This window comes from Balaenoptera acutorostrata, chromosome 1 (genome assembly GCF_949987535.1).
Source record: "Balaenoptera acutorostrata chromosome 1, mBalAcu1.1, whole genome shotgun sequence".
Classification (NCBI taxonomy): domain Eukaryota; kingdom Metazoa; phylum Chordata; class Mammalia; order Artiodactyla; family Balaenopteridae; genus Balaenoptera; species Balaenoptera acutorostrata.
The window spans coordinates 84594154-84611658 of NC_080064.1; the positions used below are offsets into that span (position 1 = coordinate 84594154).

Genomic DNA, 17505 nt, shown 5'->3' on the forward strand with positions numbered 1-17505 from the left:
AGCCACAAAAGAAGAGTTTGGGCAAATGAATTTATTTACAAAACAGAAGTAGAGTCACAGATGTAGAAAACAAACTTATGGTTACCAGGGGATGGGCGGGGGGAGGGATAAGTCAGGAGATTGGGGCTGACATATACACACTACTACACATAAAATAGATCACTAACAAGGACCTACTGTATAGCACAGGGAACTCTACTCAATACTCTGTAATGGCCTATATGGGAAAAGAATCTAAAAAAATAGTGGATATATGTATATGTATGACTGATTCACTTTGCTGTACACCTCAAACTAACACAACATTGTAAATCAACTATACTCCAATAAAAATTTTAAAAAATTAAAATTAAGTCAATCTTAAAAAAAAAGAGGAGTTTGGAGCCTTACACTGAAGAGCCCAGCAGCTCTGCCTGCCTCCCTCTATTTGAAGGTCTAAGAGAAAACCACTTGTATCTTGTGAAAGACACCGAAGTTTTAGGTTCTGTGCTTTTCTCACCGGAACAGATTCTTAAGTCATGCATTTGTTGAACATATCACTTTAGAACCTGTTATCTTCTCTCTTAATGTCCTTCACCAACTCTGTTCTCTCCACTTAGCTCCAGTTCTTTTCTTCTTTTCCCTTCCCTCCTATTTTTCCCTTTTATTTCTGTCCTTTTTTCCTTAACTGAGTACTATGCAAATTTCAAGTATCTTGATATATTATCTACCAATAACATTTTAAAAATTAACTTTTATTATAGAGAGTATAAAATATACAAAAGTAGGGAGAATAAAATGCCAAATCCTGTACCCATAACTCTGCGTCACCAATTATTAACCTACGGTCAAGTCAGCTCCATCCACTCCCCAGCTTCTTCCCCCTTCGTATGTTATTATTATTTTATTTTATTTTATTTATTTATTCTTGGCTGCGTTGGGTCTTTGTTGCTGCATGCAGGCTTTCTCTAGTTGGGGCAAGCGGGGGCTACTCTTCCTTGCGCTGCGTGGGCTTCTCATTGCAGTGGCTTCTCTTGTCACGGAGCACAGGCTGTAGGCACGCGGGCTTCAGTAGTTGTGGCATGTGGGCTCAGTAGTTGTGGCTCGCAGGCTCTGGAGCACAGGCTCAGTAGTTGTGGCACATGGGCTTAGTTGCTCTGCGGCATGTGGGATCTTCCTGGACCAGGGCTCGAACCCGTGTCCCCTGCACTGGCAGGCGGGTTCTTAATCACTGCGCCACCAGGGAGCCCCTTCCTATGTTATTTTGAAGCAAACCTCAGGCCTTGTATTATTATTGAATAAAGTTTCAGGTCTCTCTATGTGTAAAAAGCTGATAAATCAATCTTCTTCTAGAAATAAAGTCGAATTCCTAACTCATGGTTTCCTTCACTTCATAAAAATCATCCTTTTCACATCACCTTCTGAAGTGTTCATCTTCCTAGTTCCCCTCTTTGCCCCTCCCCCTTCCTTCTTTTCTACCTTTCTCTCTCCCTTTTCCCCTCCGTCTCTCTGCATCTAATACATCTTCTGCTTATGGGGCCCCCACTCTTTTTTTTTTTAAGGAGATTCAGGTCTAATTTTCCCAGTCACAGTTTTGATTTTTTGATATACTCCCTTTTAATTGTCAACCACTGAGAATCTATTTTGCCAAAATGGCAGCATTTACTCATTTATAGTCCCTTTACGAGTTTGGAGAAAAAGATTTTTTATAAAATTCACAGTCCCCAGCCCCGCGGACCTCCCCCCACCCCCCAATCCTCCCAGATAATAAAAACTCGCTAAACTAGTAATATGCACTGGCAAAATACAATGAATAAAAAGAATACACTTACAGTAGTAACCAAAATTAACTATTGGGCTCTAGACAAAGTCTAAATCCCTAATGATACTGAAGACTTGTTTTTATAACATTGATAAGGCATTGAACTTTTATGTCAGTGAACCTGGGCCATGTGGATGTTTTCCCACAAAGCAAGCTGAAACTGTTTTGGTATCACTCATGTGTGAGAATCAAGCATGTTTCTCCCAGGCAGAATGTGACCAATTTTTTGGAGGGAGTACAGATTACTTGGACAAGGTGGAGGCAGATCTTTCCACAAAAGGGTATGATTACAGTGTCAGTATCAAATTCTTACACATTTTACTTGCTTTTATTTTGTTATCCGGGTGAAAAATAAATTTGTGACTCGCACACGGTAATGGAATACAAATAACTATGACCAATCAACACCACTGACTTTTTGTACTTCTGGAAACCTACTATGCTCCTGAGCATTACAGACATATTTCTCCTCTGGGAAGTTGTAGGAGGTACATGTCACGCAGCACCCCTTCGCTTTCACCTCTACCATGATAGTGAGCGTCACACCAGTCAGGGAATGTGGAAATTCTTGTAGCCTCAGCATGATGAAAGAACTTGCAATTGCTGCACGTTGGGTTTACTTGTCTAGACTGAAGACTGAAGAGAGCAAAGGCTTGCTGCTTTCCTCTCTGTTATCGTAAAACAGCTTGTGGAGCCGACGAACAGTCAATGAGTGCCCAGACACTTATGAAGTGAGTAAATACAGAAAGCCTTTAGACAAAACCAGTAGCACACAGCTTATTGGAGTTCAGGTTCATTTGGCAAGTTGGCATTTAATGCCTCTCTTGTTCTTTACTCTTAGTGGTTCTTTTTTATTTATTTTTGGCTGTGTCGGGTCTTAGTTGTGGCATGCAGGATCTTTTCGTTGCGGGGCTCTTTGTTGTGGCGCAGGGGCTTCTTTCTAGCTGTGATGCATGGGCTCCAGAGCACGCAGGCTCAGTACTTGCGGCACGTGGGCTTAGTTGCCCCACGGCATGTGGGATCTCAGCTCCTCAACTAGGGATCAAACCCACGTCCCCTGCACTGGAAGGCGGATTCTCAACCACTGGACCACCAGGGAAATCCCCTACTCTTAGTGGTTTGTTTTTTTTTCCCCCCAATTTATTTATTTATATATTTTTGGCTGTGTTGGGTCTTCATCGCTGCGTGCGGGCTTCCTCTAGTTGCGGTGAGTCGGGTGGGGGCTACTCTTCGTTGTGGTGTGCGGGCTTCTCATTGCGGTGGCTTCTTTTGTTGCAGACCACGGGCTCTAGGCACCCGGGCTTCAGTAGTTGTGGTGCACGGGCTCAGTAGTTGTGGCTCACTGGCTCTAGAGCACAGGCTCAGTAGTTGTGGTGCACGGGCTTAGTTGCTCCACAGCATGTGGGATCTTCCCAGACCAGGGCTCAAACCCGTGTCCCCTGCACTGGGAGGCGGATTCTTAACCACTGTGCCACCAGGGAAGCCCTCCTAGTGGTTCTTGAAGGCATTTTTTTACTTGTCTCATGGTCATAATATGATCACTTTTCTTATCACACCCCCACTCACTTCAGAATTAGGATTCTCAGCTTTTTTGACATGATACTAACACTTAACCTCTCTTAATACTCTTAAAATTGTGTGTTCTCATTTTTATTCCGAGTTCTACAAGGTTTGACTTAAAATTGCAGACAGAGTTGAGTATTTAAGTCTACATACTGCACATGATAAAGTAAGTAGAAACATTTTCCTAGAAAAGTTAAAATAACTATCTCTTGGGCAAGTGGTTTTAACTGGAGGTGAGAGATTTAAAGCTACTCCTTTGTATGGTCTTGGGAAAGCAACTATTTAGAAAAGTTGCATGTATAAATAATATTGTTCTAGGAAACCATACACTACTGGGGGCAGGCGAGTGGAGAGATAGAGAAAGAGAAATGTTCTAACCAGACATTCATCCACATGTCTAGACGTCATAGCACATTTAGATATTTAGAATTTTCAGTAGCTTATGAATACAAGAAAACGTATTGCATTAAGGTAGGCTTTAGATATTTGACATGTAGCTGATATTTTCATAGTGTGAGAAATATCAAGCTGACATTATGCTTTCTCTGTGTTGATTACTTCCAAATGTCAGAGAGTAGAAACTTATTCATGGGACTTCAGGGCCTTAGGATAGTATCAATTTAAAAGACATTCATATCGACTTCTTTTTTATTTAAACATACTAAATGGAGTATGAGAAGCAGGTTAAGAAATCAATGAAGAAAGGAAGAGCAAAGAAGAAACCTACTGACAAGAAAATTTTAAATAGATTGATGCACTCTTACATCACCTTGCTGACAGAAGGCTTCAGGGACTGCCTCCTAATATTTCTGACAGCTGTAGTCTTACTGTTCACATTATTTCACTCATACCACTTATATTGAATTTGGGAAATTAAAAATAAGATATGGACTACTTGATTTTTGGTCAATCTTTAGTAAATAAGTCAAACAACTAAATTAATATTTTCCTACCACTTTTAATACTAACATTGGACTTCAAGCTAAAATCAAAAAGAATTTAATGATATTTTAAATTAAAAATTTATTCTTTTGTTCACCAAACTCTTTAGCAGCTAATTATGAACCTACTGAACTGCTATTTTGGAAATAACTCAAAGGAGTTATTATTATTATTAAAAAAAAATTGGCCACATCAGAGACAATTATGCATTCAAATAAACCTTTGTCTTTCCAGTTATGTACACAGCAGTGCTCGTAATTGCTTGGGGTCACTGAAATCCCATGGCATCCTCTGAGAAGCATTTCTCCTGCAGTTTATCTTGTTGGATTTCCTTTCTGTTCTCAGAAGCCAGTATCTTTTCCTTTTTAAAATCTCTTTTTAGTAACAGTGGGAATGATGCTGATGATGGTAATATGAATCCAGTCTTCAAATCAGCCCCATTTCCCTGACTTCTGTAGGTCAGTGTCAGGAGTCACTGTGTAGCCATCTAAATTCCCTGATTTATCTCAGAAAATGTTATCTCTGATACAAACAAAAAATTGTGGGACCTTCATGAGCTAGACCAGCTACTATCTGAGGCTGCAAAATTTTAAATTGTTACTTGAAAAACAAAAGGACAAGCCAAACATGCTGACTGACAGAACTATCACACAGAATCACTGTAACCTTGTTCACGAAATCAAAGTTGAAACAGAATGGATTGATAATTCTGTTACCCTATTGGAACTGCAAACAATCTTAAATTTAAGTGCTGAGTTCAAGGATTATCATTTCATTATTAAACTTTAAGAATCACATTGTTTTATATGCATCAAATATCACAAAATAAGTAATACTGAAAAGCTAGCGTTTTCATACTTTTTGTACCCCTAAAGGCCCAGGAGTTCTCCTGGCCAATTTCAGCAGGTCTGTCCTCTGTGAAGGCGGGAGACAAATGGGAAGTTATGTCGTTGTTCCCAGCACCTGGGCCACCCCAGTCACATCCTTAGAATGCCAAAGCTGGTAGGTCCAACCCTCCTCTTCTGCAACCGTTGTTAGGAGAAGGACGTCCCAGGAACCCGGTTCTGGTCCGGAGTCCGAGCTCCAGTTGCCGCTCAGCATCTGGGGGTTGCTCCTGCCCCGGACGTTTTCTGGGTGTCCCAGACCGCCGGGGTCGCTAGTGCCTCCAGGAGGGCGGAGAATCTCGTCTGTTCTGTTAACTGCAGTACCCCCAACACCTAGTTCAATTCTGAGCCAGACAGGGGCTAACCTCTTCTGGTCACTTCGCTGCTTGTTTTTTCCTCTTAACCTCCAAGTTCCTTTCAAGGCCAAGTCTGGGCGGGAAGGGCTAGTGTTCAAAGCCCGAGCTAAAGTTAGAGAATTTCGGGCTTTGCTGGGAGGCCTCCCTCTGTCAGGAAAGCAGCGGGTGAGCTGCACGGTGGCCTCTGGCAGACACCAAGGGGCCTTCCCCCTCGGACAGAAACCCCCCGAGAGGGTGCGGAGCCTCGCGTCTGGAGTAAGTGAAGGGGAGCTCGTGGTCGGGGCTTCTCGGGGCCTCCCGCCCGCCGCGCGCTGCGGAGACGCGAGGCGCCCCCCGGTGGCCGCCCTGCCGCGCTGCTCGGGGCCGGCGGCGGCGGCGGCGGCGGAAGGGGAGGTGTTGAGCCCGCCGAGCGGTGCGGCCATGGCGGAGCCGGTGCGGGAGGAGCTCTCGGCCCTGGGTGCGATTTTCTGCGGGCCCGACGAGTGGGAAGTGCTGAGTCTCTCAGGTGACTACCCCCGCGCCAGACGGACCGGGCGCCCTCTGCTCCCCACCACCAAGGCTGGGCTCCCCGCCCCGGGCCCACGCTTGGGGGCCGGGGTAGTTGAATGATGGAATGACACGCCCCGGGACTGGGCGGCGACCCCCAAAACGTGAATAGTATCGCGCCCCTGCTCGCTACTCTGCAGTGGACGGAGAGCATAATGCTCAGGCTCGTGCGGCCCGTGGACCGGTTCCTGCTTCCCGCGCCGCTCCACCCACTCGTCCGTCCCAACCTCCACTCTCCCGTCGCACCTGCACTCGCCCTTCCCCCTCCATCCGCCTGTTACCCCGCCTCCCCACTCTGCCATTGCACCCTCTAACTCGCCTGTCTCACTCCTCAACTCGCTGAGCGCTACAAGCCAGCCGCACCCTCCTGGAAAGCGTCCCCTCACGCTTTCCCTGGCCGTCCTGTACTTACCCGTCAGATCTGACCTTGAAAAGAGGTTTCTCCTGACACCCGTAGTTTAAATCCAGCTTCCCGAAATTGAACTAAATGCTTTGTAAGCACCATGCATTATGTCCTTCAGGGCACCCACCACGGTTTAACTATATGGGTATTTGGTTGTCTCAAGTTGCAAGAGGGCAGGGACCCTGTCCGTTTTGTGATCACAAAACTCCAGGAACCTAGGACAGTGCCAGGCACGTGGTAGGTATGCAGTAAATGTTTGTTAAATGAATTTTTGAATTCGACCAGTGCTCAGTCAGGACTCTCAGCTTGATTGCTTTTCTCCTGCTTTTTCTAGTCGGCTCAAAGGTGGTTGCCAATTACAGGCTCTTGGGGACGCATTAATCATTCAACTCATTTATTGAGTCCCCGGAAACGCTGACAAGGTTTCAAAGACACTGCTCAGGTCCTCTAGCAGCTTAGAGTCTAGAACGGTTCTTTTGGCTATATTTTCATGATAGTGAAAACTTATTCTCTACCTGTCTATGGCTTCTATTAAGTAAAAACCAAAACTTAAGTTGATGAAAAAGTTCAGTGATGCACATAATTTACAGTTTTCACTTAGCTTTCAAATACATTATGTGAATTTTTTGGCATAAGATTTAAACTTCTCTTATGTTTCAGCTACTATTAAAATTGTCCTTCTGACCGTAAATTGGTTGACCTTTAAGAAGGTAGTCTAAAATGTTCTGAATGTTGTGAGAAAGCCATCAAGGGTTAGAATCCATTCCTGGTAGCTACGCGGTGTGTTATTCACCCACAGAGCAGGAGTTGGCTCCTTTTCATTTGTTCTTTCTTGATCACCCGTGAATATACGTTCATTGAGCACTGTTATGTTCTGGGCACTGTGAACCAATTCATGTAATGAAGCGGCTTTCTTTTCAGTGCCTAGCCTGTCTTGTAGCTTTCTGAAACAATTCTTTAAAACCCATATGAAAGGATTTACTCTTAGTGTTTTCTCGTCACCTCTCTTCTGATTGGACAGCATTTGTTATTCTTCGTCATCTTGCTTTGCTGTCTCTATGGCTCTCTTTATTGATAATTCCTTCTGCTTGAGGCAGGCTATTTGAAGAGATCATCAGTTTTCTTAAACTCCTTTATTATGGCTCAACTAGGAATATCCTGGGAAAATGAACCTATGATTTCCCATTACACCTGAAAGAGGATGGAGTGGTGGTGGTCTGGGTCATGAGTGTGTGGTTGAGCATATGACACTACTGACAGGTCAGAGAACACCCAAAAAAGTAAGCATAGAAAGAAAGAAAGAAAGAGCAATTTCTTAATATGAAGAGCACTGTGGACCCTTTTATCTGCTGTTAAATTGAGCATGACTTTCAAGCCATGCCTCCTAATTAATTTAATTCAGTGTTCTGGCATCAATAAGTAATTGAATTATAAAAGAATTCAGTGTAACAACTTAGGACATTTTGTTGCTGAAAGGTTCATTGGAGAATAGAACAATTCAGTGATTGAAATTGGGACGTTTGATATTCACAACTGGGAATTAAGGGTAAAGTAAGGACTTCTGTAATAGACCTCAGTAAATATACAGTGGGCTGCTGGCTACCACTGTCATGGTCACTGTCAGCTTGGGTTGGGGGATATAAGAACATTCTGAACACCAGAACATTCTGAACACCATCAGTTCCTTCCTGGCCTTCCCCTCAAATAAGCTGCTTCTTGTTGCCACTGGAATCAGGTTAACATTGGGTAGAATTGCACTTCTGGTACGAGATAGCCCAGGAAGGCTCAGGCTGCCAACCCTAGGGTCATCTATGAAGGTCATAAGATTGAAGAGTTTGAATAGTTGGATTCTTTTAGCTGGACTAATTTGTGCTGAGAATTTCAGGGGACTTACATACACTGTGGCCTCTTTGTGATGGTTGTAGAAAGCTCATAAGAGGCATCAGGTGTAACTGTCTCTGATGGGTGCAAGTTATGTAAGCTCCTATTCCTGTCCACTAGGGGGGGCTGTGGGCAGATCAAACCAGGGGTATTCTGCTTCTCCCTGTGCAGTGCAGTCAGGCAAGGTGCCAGGTTTAATGGGGTCACCTACCACAGACCTGACACTTTAAATGCATCTTACTTGATGAGGGGTATTCTTAACTTTATTTTATAAAGAAGATAACAGATGCTCAGGCTGGTTGAGTAACCACCAGGCTCCAGAGTATATGGACTCTTGCATTGCATCATGCTCCTTAACAGAGATGCGGCCATTGCATCAGGAAAACAGTTCTTGGAGAGCAAGGATGACACTTGCCCAGAAAAAAGAGAGCAAGAAGAGCACCCAGAGCAAACAAACGGGGATGACCCCACTTATGTTCAGAACAGTTCTGAAGGGGAGTGTGTGTGCATGCCTGTGTGGGTACCTATGAGGTAGATGAGATTGGTATTGTTATATATCTTCATTTTCCTGATGAGGTAATTGAAGGCCACAGAGGTTATATTGCCATAGTTATTGCTCATTATATGTGGAGTTGTGTTTCTGGAAATCGTCTTACAGATAAAAAAGTTGTAAAATGTGTGTAAGACTCAATATCATATGATATGTTCGCACAGTAGCTTCAGAGTAACTTTTTGTATTCTGCTAACACTAATGTTCAGATTGGATTGGCCCGTCTTGCAAAATGAATCATGACTGTCACCCACTGACCCCTCTAAATCTGCTCAGCCCTGTTTCCTGCTGATTGTCAGTACTGAGGTCATCTCTAAAAACAAATCAGCCTTGAACTTCACTTCTAAAGGATGGGATTGCCACTTTTAGCTTCACTTATTTTTAGTTTACTTTTTTCTGTAACCACGTTAAGCATATATAAAAATCCAGCTGTAACATAAAAAGAAGCACTGGTGGGTGTATACTTGTGGGGAGCCACCTGGGAGCGAGAGGAAAAAAATCCTGTGCAGTGAGGTAAGAGAGGGTGTTGGGGGCTTTTTAGTGGTTTTCTGAACAAAGTCTTACCCTGAGGACGTATAAAACTGCAAAAAAGAAAAAAAAAAAAGAAAAAAAATACTGCAAAAAAGAAAAAAAAAAAGAAAAAAAAACTGCAAAAAAGAAAAAAAAAAGCAAATATAGGGAAATTTAGTTGTATAGGGTATATAAATGATTTCTGGTTTTTTTGATGTTATCAAATTCAATGATCAATTTTCATTTTCTTTTTTAATTTTTCATCTTAACCACTTTATTTATTTATTTATTTACGGCTGTGTTGGGTCTTCCTTTCTGTGCGAGGGCTCTCTCTAGTTGTGGCAAGCGGGGGCCACTCTTCATCGCGGTGCGCGGGCCTCTCACTGTCGCGGCCTCTCTTGTTGCGGAGCACAGGCTCCAGACGTGCAGGCTCAGTAATTGTGGCTCACGGGCCCAGTTGCTCCGCGGCATGTGGGATCCTCCCAGACCAGGGCTCGAACCCGTGTCCCCTGCATTGGCAGGCAGACCCCCAACCACTGCGCCACCAGGGAAGCCCTAAATGATTTCTTAATGGGCTCTAAATGAATCTTGAAGAACTCATCCTCTTAAATTTTGCTTACATTTTCCACTGTCTTCTGTTATTGGACAGCATTTATTGAATTTCTGTTGCGTGTGATTATGAAGTAGGGTGAAGTCTTAAAAATAACAGTATGGAATTTGGGGTTCAGTTCAGTTTCTCTAGTTTGAATTTCTGTTGTTTGGAGTGTGGTTAGGAGCATAATTTCTTTCATGTACTTGTAAGGAAGAATAAGGTTTGAAACTAAGTAACCTATTTTAGTTATGAAATTGATATACTTATTTTAAGGTACAATGACTTATTAAAAAAAACCAAAAAACGCAAACTAGGGAATATGTATGCAAGCTTCAACCAGAGGCAAGACTTACATCTTTTGGTAGGATCTTTAGAATAGATGAAAATAGTCTTGGAACTCATGAAAATTTTAGATTTGTAGGCCAGGCATAAATTTTCTAGGGCATAGATGTTTATTGAGAATGATGAGTTTGTGAGTTAAACTTAATGACTAGAGTTTTTTGGTGCCAGGGAAGGCCAGAGATTAGCATTAGATATAGAACACCATTATGTTTTCTGTTAATCACTCTGTTTCTAAGCTGTTAATAAACTTAAAGTAGTTAGGGACAACCTTATTTTCTTTTTTTTATGGAAAAAAACCCCCCAAAATCAGACTGACAGTACATGTGATTACATGAAAAATTCTGAGGCAAAAAAGAGCCAGTTTAATTGCATGTAGAAACCAAGGCAGATGAGAAATGGAAGGGTAATATACATACTTCTAGAGTTTTAGGGAGAAAATGAGTTTTTAAAAGAATACGTAATTTTATTCCTGCATTAAATATCAGCAGAATGGGCTATGTTGTTGGGATTTTCATTTTCTTACAGAGATAGCGTCATTTTGTGTAATTTCAGTTTGCAGCTCCTGTGTGTGTGTGTGTGTGTGTGTGTGTAGCTACGGAGGGAGTCAAAGAGAAGACCAAGTAGGAAGGTTGTTAATCCTTTCCAATTCTTGATAAAATTAAAGCAGTTTTCCTTCTAAGCTTATAACTAATAATTTCACAGTTTTCTAAGGCAGAAGTCAGGATTTTCTCCTATTGCTTTTCTCTTTGCTGACTAGGGCCAGAAAATCACTAAGAGAGAAGAATGAAAGTTGGTAAGGATTTGAAGAGCCAGCTCAGTAGCCTTTCAAGACATTCTCCCTGGACTGCCTGTTTCTGTCAGGTCACTGAACTGGGGAGGAACAGGTGGCTGTTTAGATGGCAGAGATTGGAGAACACTCTAGGTTTCAGGGTTTTTACCAGAAAGGGAGTCTTGCTTGCGGGGAAAAGCTTGCTTTGTGAGCACAGGGTACTGTGTTAGTTTCTTGTGGCTGCTGTGACAAATAACCACGAATATGGTGTCTTAGAACAACACATATTTATTCTCTTACAGTTCTGGAGGTCAGAAGTCTGAAATCATTTTCACGGGGCTGTAGTCAAGTTGTCAGCAGGGAGGCACCCTTTGCTCAGAAAACATTAAAAAATGCCATTCCCGTGGAGAGTTATCTCCATGGAAATAAAAAATATATAAAATACAGGTTTATAGAAATTATATGTATGTATGTTTATAAGTAAAGCCATTTTTAGATGTAGAAGAGAAGTTGAGGAAGATCACTTTGGCTCTGTCCACTTTTTCATGTTATGAAACTGGATTGACTTAAGAGGACAGGATCTGTGTCTTACCCGTTGTTTTCTTTCAGACTAGTACAGTGCCTTGGGCCTAGTAGGTACTCAGTGAATGTTTGTTGAATGATGAATGAAGAGCTTTAAAAGTTATGCCTCCCCCTTGAGAGGGAAAGTGGACCCTCTAGATGATTTCTGGAGGGTTTATTTAGCCTAGTGGTCACATGTCTGTAGGTCTATTTATAATGCCCATTTTATCTAGTGAAATGCAGTGATCTAACTGACATCTAGGGAGCCTACTTTATAATAAAATATTTTTTAAAAAGGATAAGTAACAGGATAGAAGAAAGAAGGGTTTTGAGAAACTGGCGATGGATTTTAGAGGAATGTACTAAGTTGTTTGGAAAATCTTCCTTTATGCAGCATATATTTTACTTATGTAATACAAATTAAAGTTATATCACTTTAATATGATCTTTTTTTTAAATAAACTTATTTATTTTATTTATTTATTTTTGGCTGCGTTGGATCTTTGTTGCTGTGTGCGGGCTTTCTCTAGTTGCGGTGAGCGGGGGCTACTCTTCGTTGTGGTACACGAGTTTCTCATTGCGGTGGCTTCTCTTGTTGCAGAGCACGGGCTCTAGGCACGCAGGCTTCAGTAGTTGTGGCATACGGGCTCAGTAGTTGCGGCTCGCGGGCTCGAGCGCAGGCTCAGTAGTTGTGGCGCACGGGCTTAGTTGCTCCACGGCATGTGGGACCTTCCCGGCCCAGGGCTCAAACCTGTGTCCCCTGCATTGGCAGGTGGATTCTTAACCCCTGCGCCACCAGGGAAGCCCTAATATGATCTTTATAATGGTTACTGCCTGGGTTTCGGGGTGGTGTCCTAAAACGGCAGTGCTTTGCAGCTGATACTGAAGATTCTATTAAAGAAAAACCTGGTGTAATGGATGTGTTTGGTCCTGTATGAATCCATGTCTGTAACAACAGCTGCTGTATAAATGGAATTGGATGGCTAGAGAGCCATTTTAATGTTCTGTTAGGTTCTTTAAAATGAGAATGCACTCAGGTTTCCATTGTTGAGGGTGTTGAGCAGCGAACCAGTTATGAAAATTAGAACAGTCTGACTGCCTGTCTTGTGAAGGAGAATGAAACAAGGGCTGTGGAGAAAGAAGTAGGGTAGACGGAGGCAAGTTAGCTTCAAAGAGCCTCGTCAGCACCCAGTTCGGTTCTACTCTGCTCTTCTGATCTGTGTGCTTCTGCCCCCTGCAGAATGAATCAGCCTGACGTTTTATCAACTTTTGAAAAGTGGGGTGAAGTGGTGTGGAACACATCAGAGGGGTGAAGTGGAGCAAATCTGAAAGAGGGCAGAGTGTTTCATCTCGTATCCTGTGTGTGCTTTCCCCTTTCCCCCTCCTCCTTATGGAGCCAGAGACAGCGGAACTGATGTCTGCCCAATTTTAGTTCCTCCCGCTGCCTTCATGTTACACTGATACGAATATATTTGAAGTGAGAAAGAGCGGGTCCAGGCATTTACTGTGTATGCTCAGTCATGGTTTTCTCTGTACCCCTGCAACCACACGGGATCCAGTATTTGATTTGATTCAGACTCACTGCAACATGACTTTCACCGGATTTAGTGTATAACTTTTAAACTAATCACTGATTTTATAAATGCACAATACTGTTTCTTTGAATGTTCATATGAGTTTATTAGGAATTTCTGAATTATCAACTAAGTCTGGGGAGGAAAAAAATCATATGATGAGAAACCTTTCTGGTAACCTTAATAAAAATGGGATAATGGCAACTGTAAATGCCAGTGAAATCCTGGGCGCTGGTGAGCATGATTCTATGAATATATATGTATGGCTGAAAGTAAGAATCTGTAAATCATGGCTTTCTTAGTGTGATGTATCTCTTCATAAAATAACTTAGTTTTCACATGAAAAATAAATTGACACTTGAAACAAAAATTTTAACTTGTTAGTGTTCCATTCAAATTGAATTAGGTACAACTAATCATTATTTTTGGATGCTTTCCAGAGACAGATGGGACTGTGTTCAGAATTCTCACAAGAGCCGAAGGATTTATGGATGCGGATATACCCTTACAATTGGTGTTCCATTTACCGGTCAATTACCCGTCATGTCTGCCTGGTATTGTGGTTAACTCCGAACACCTGACCAGGGCTGAGTGTGAGATTGTGAAAGAGAAGTTACTGGAGCAAGCAGAGACCCTTTGGTCGGAACCTATGGTTCATGAGCTGGTTCTCTGGATTCAACAGAATCTCAGGCACATCCTCAAGCGACCAGAAACTGGAGGTGGCAGTGAAAAGTGCACTTCTGCAGCAAGCACGGCTGTGGATGATGGATTGTGGACGACTCTTTTGCATTTAGATCACATGAGAGCAAAGACTAAATATGTCAAAACTGTGGAGAAGTGGGCTTCCGATTTAAGGCTGACAGGAAGACTGATGTTCATGGGTAAAATAATACTGATTTTACTGCAGGGAGACAGAAACAACATCAAGGTGCCAAAAAGTTTTAACGTTGAATATGAATTTGGCTATTTTCTGCTAAAATGGTGTGTCTATAAGTGTGTTTGATAACAGTGGGACAGATTAATCGTTAAGATGTTTCTACTTTCACTCTTACCATGTTAATGGATCTTTCTTTTTAAAGACTGTCTTTAACTTCTAATTACGACTACAGACTTGAAAAGCTTGAAGAATAAGTAGAAGATTATGTTTTAAAAATCATGCCACTTAATGAAAGTGATAGGTTATTAAAAAAATCTCTGTGGTACATGAGTGTTTGTTTCTGTAATCAGCTTTGAGCCTAAATTTTATAAATTTGCACTAAAAGTTTGTGTGTATTTATAGTTCTTTCCTTAGGTAGGCGCACAGCAAGGTGTATATTTGTGGGTAGCCTGCAAAAATTTTAACTTTTTGGAAGTTAAAGATATGTTCTGACGCTTGAACTTGGTACCTGTTATACCTGAAAAGAGGAGCTGTTCCCTCCTAACCAGGATTTAGTGTGAGTGGAAGTAGGATCATCAGGGCTGTCAGCTTGTCACCTCCTCCCTAACTTTTGCTTTCCACCTGACTTGTCTCAGCAGCTGCTTTCAAAATCATCATCTCCTTCAGAGTTTTCAAGTTCTCATTCTAAACTCATCTAACCTGCTTTATGTGGGACCGGACAAAGAAAGCTGCTTATTATATTTTAAATCTTAAAAGAGCTGCAAATCACTTAATAGGTTTTATGCTTTCAGGTGGGTTGGGTCAAGAATAATTACAGTGGAATTTATTTGAAACAGATTTATCTTACATAACCTATCATCTTAAAGATTTGTAGGATAACTACCTAGCTTTTTTGTGATGGGCTCTTATCACAAAACTTGTTGGTTAATAACTTCAGTTGACCAGAGTAGTGCTGGGTTATAGCGTATAGGTACAACAAATTTTCAGATTTAATAAAGCTCTTGGGTTGGGGTCTGACCAGGGAACCACATATATTTTTAAAAATTTATTTAATTAAATAATTTATTTTTGGCTACATTGGGTCTTTGTTGCTGTGCGCGGGCTTTCTCTAGTTGCGGTGAGTGGGGGCTACTCTTCATTGCGGTGCATGGGTTTCTCATTGCGGTGGCTTCTTTTGTTGCGTAGTGCAGGCTCTAGGCGCGCGGGCTCAGTAGTTGTGGCTCACGGGCTCTAGAGCGCAGGCTCAGTAGTTGTGGCGCACGGGCCTAGTTGCTCCGCGGCATGTGGGATCTTCCCAGACCAGGGCTCGAACCCGTGTCCCCTGCATTGGCAGGCAGATTCTCAACCACTGCGCCACCAGGGAAGCCCTGGTAGGCGGATTCTTAACCACTGCGCCACCAGGGAAGCCCCGGAACCACATATTTTAAGGTGATTTACAGTATATCTATAAAGCTTGATCCTTTTGGATAAAATACTGGCTGACAAAATGAATACAAATTAATTTCTTTGCTCATATATCCCCCAAAGACTCAGATTTTTCTTTAAGCCAGCTCGGGCATATTAGGCTAAGTGTAGCTGTTTTGCAGATGTTGTTTCTCAGATTGGGTCCATCAGTTAATTTATTTATATAATCATATGGCTTGACCTCTGGTAATGTAGAGTACTTTTTAAGGAGTTCTTTCTTTTTTATTAGCTATTCCTAAAATGCCATTTAATGTAAATATCCCTTAAATTTTTATAAGATTGTGTATCAGGATTGAGAATTACAGGTACATATTTATAGATGCCATCAATTTGGAATGTTCGGTACTGTGTGCCTGTTAACTTCATTCCTACCTTGAGGAAGTGATAATAATGACAGTAGCTGGTACTATATTAAGCACTGTTGTGCCAAGCACTCCTCTAAGTGCTTTATATGTATGAACTCATTTAATCATCACAACTTCCCCATAAGGTAGGTGTTATGAGTACCATTTTATGGAATAGGTTACTGAGGCACAGAGGATCTAGATAACTAACCCCAGAATCAGATCTAGTCTAGATTTAAGCCTATGTAGTTCGATTAGACCCTTCTTTACTCCAGCATTCACCAGAATGTTATGCTTCAAAGTATGTGAAAACACTGTGTAACTCTCTTACTGCTTGAATCAGAAAGCGAGTACTCTGTAAGTGTGGAAATAAGCCTATAGGTTTATGGCTCCTTTCAAACTAGGACTTTGAGATTCAGAGTAAGATATGTATTTAACGTACTGATTTATCATTTAGGAGTACCTGATTCTTCAGAAAACCTGCAAAGTAGATGTGGACTCAAGTGGAAAGAAATGCAAAGAGAAAATGATTAGTGTACTGTTTGAAACAAAAGTACAGACAGAACACAAAAGGTATAATTTAGTACTATTGCAGATGGAAAAGCAACTGAATCGATAATTATACTCTGACAAATTTAGGCATATTCATGAGTTTCTCTTGTATAATGCAGGTTTCTGGCATTTGAAGTCAAAGAGTATTCATCGTTGGATGCGTTACAAAAGGAATTTGAAACTGCAGGACTTAAGAAGCTTTTCTCCGAATTTGTACTTAGGCTGGTAAAATGAAGTGGAAGACAGGTATCTTTTAGTGAAACAACAGCGTCTTTTGTTTTGTTTTGTTTTTGTTTTTTGCGTTGGATTTTGAGAGTGGCTAATTGAAATACTCATAAGGGAACAATTTTAGAGTTTTCTCTGAAGCAAAAGGACAGACACCATCATAACTTCAGGACAAAAGCCAATTCTGTTTATGGAATATTAAACAGTAAAAATATCCATGTATTCTAATTTTGCCAGTATAGGCTGGGTTCAGTAGATGGAATGTTATTTGAGAGATAAATACAAAAAGATGATGGTGAATGAGCCCTTGTGTTTATATAGAGGATTTGTTTGGAACTGTGCAATTTTCTGGCTAATTTTCTTGTAATTAAATGAATTTTTAAAAAGAGATTTGTTTTCATGTTTACTTCCTTCATGTTTACATTTTTAGCATTTGATAATGATTTTCCCCCCATTCAGCTTATTCTGTCTAATGTTTTAAGTTGAATGTTAAGAAAAATATAACACTGATTTCTTTGTGGAATTGGATAAATGGTTAGTTTAAATACAAACTAAAGAAGTTCTATAGAACTTGATTTACAATTGCTTTCTTTGGGGTCCCAGAATTGCATGATACTTACTAGTGATAGGACTGGAGAGTCAAATTAAAATAAAATTCTTCAATTTAAATTAAAACTTACAAGGGAAGAAGTGTTTTACACAAAATGAACTTGGCTTACCAGAGGGAAGAAATCATACGGAGATAGTATTTTTTATTTCTGATGAAATT

General features: G+C 41.4%; 1 protein-coding gene across 2 annotated transcripts; it reads left to right on the forward strand.

Moving 5' to 3' along the window:
* Positions 1 to 5947: 5947 nt before the first annotated feature.
* Positions 5948 to 17093, forward strand: RWDD3 (RWD domain containing 3). Of its 2 annotated transcripts, XM_007169550.2 has the most exons (4): positions 5948 to 6051; positions 13715 to 14202; positions 16417 to 16532; positions 16631 to 17093. In XM_007169550.2, exons 1-4 carry the CDS (start codon positions 5967 to 5969, stop codon positions 16743 to 16745), a joined length of 804 nt encoding a protein of 267 aa, XP_007169612.1. In that variant the 5' UTR covers positions 5948 to 5966; the 3' UTR covers positions 16746 to 17093. The 2 variants fall into 2 exon arrangements, with proteins under 2 accessions (XP_007169612.1, XP_028019125.1); XM_028163324.2 differs by lacking the exon at positions 16631 to 17093 and having other exon boundaries at positions 13715 to 14155; positions 16417 to 16493.
* The last annotated feature ends 412 nt before the right edge of the window (positions 17094 to 17505 follow it).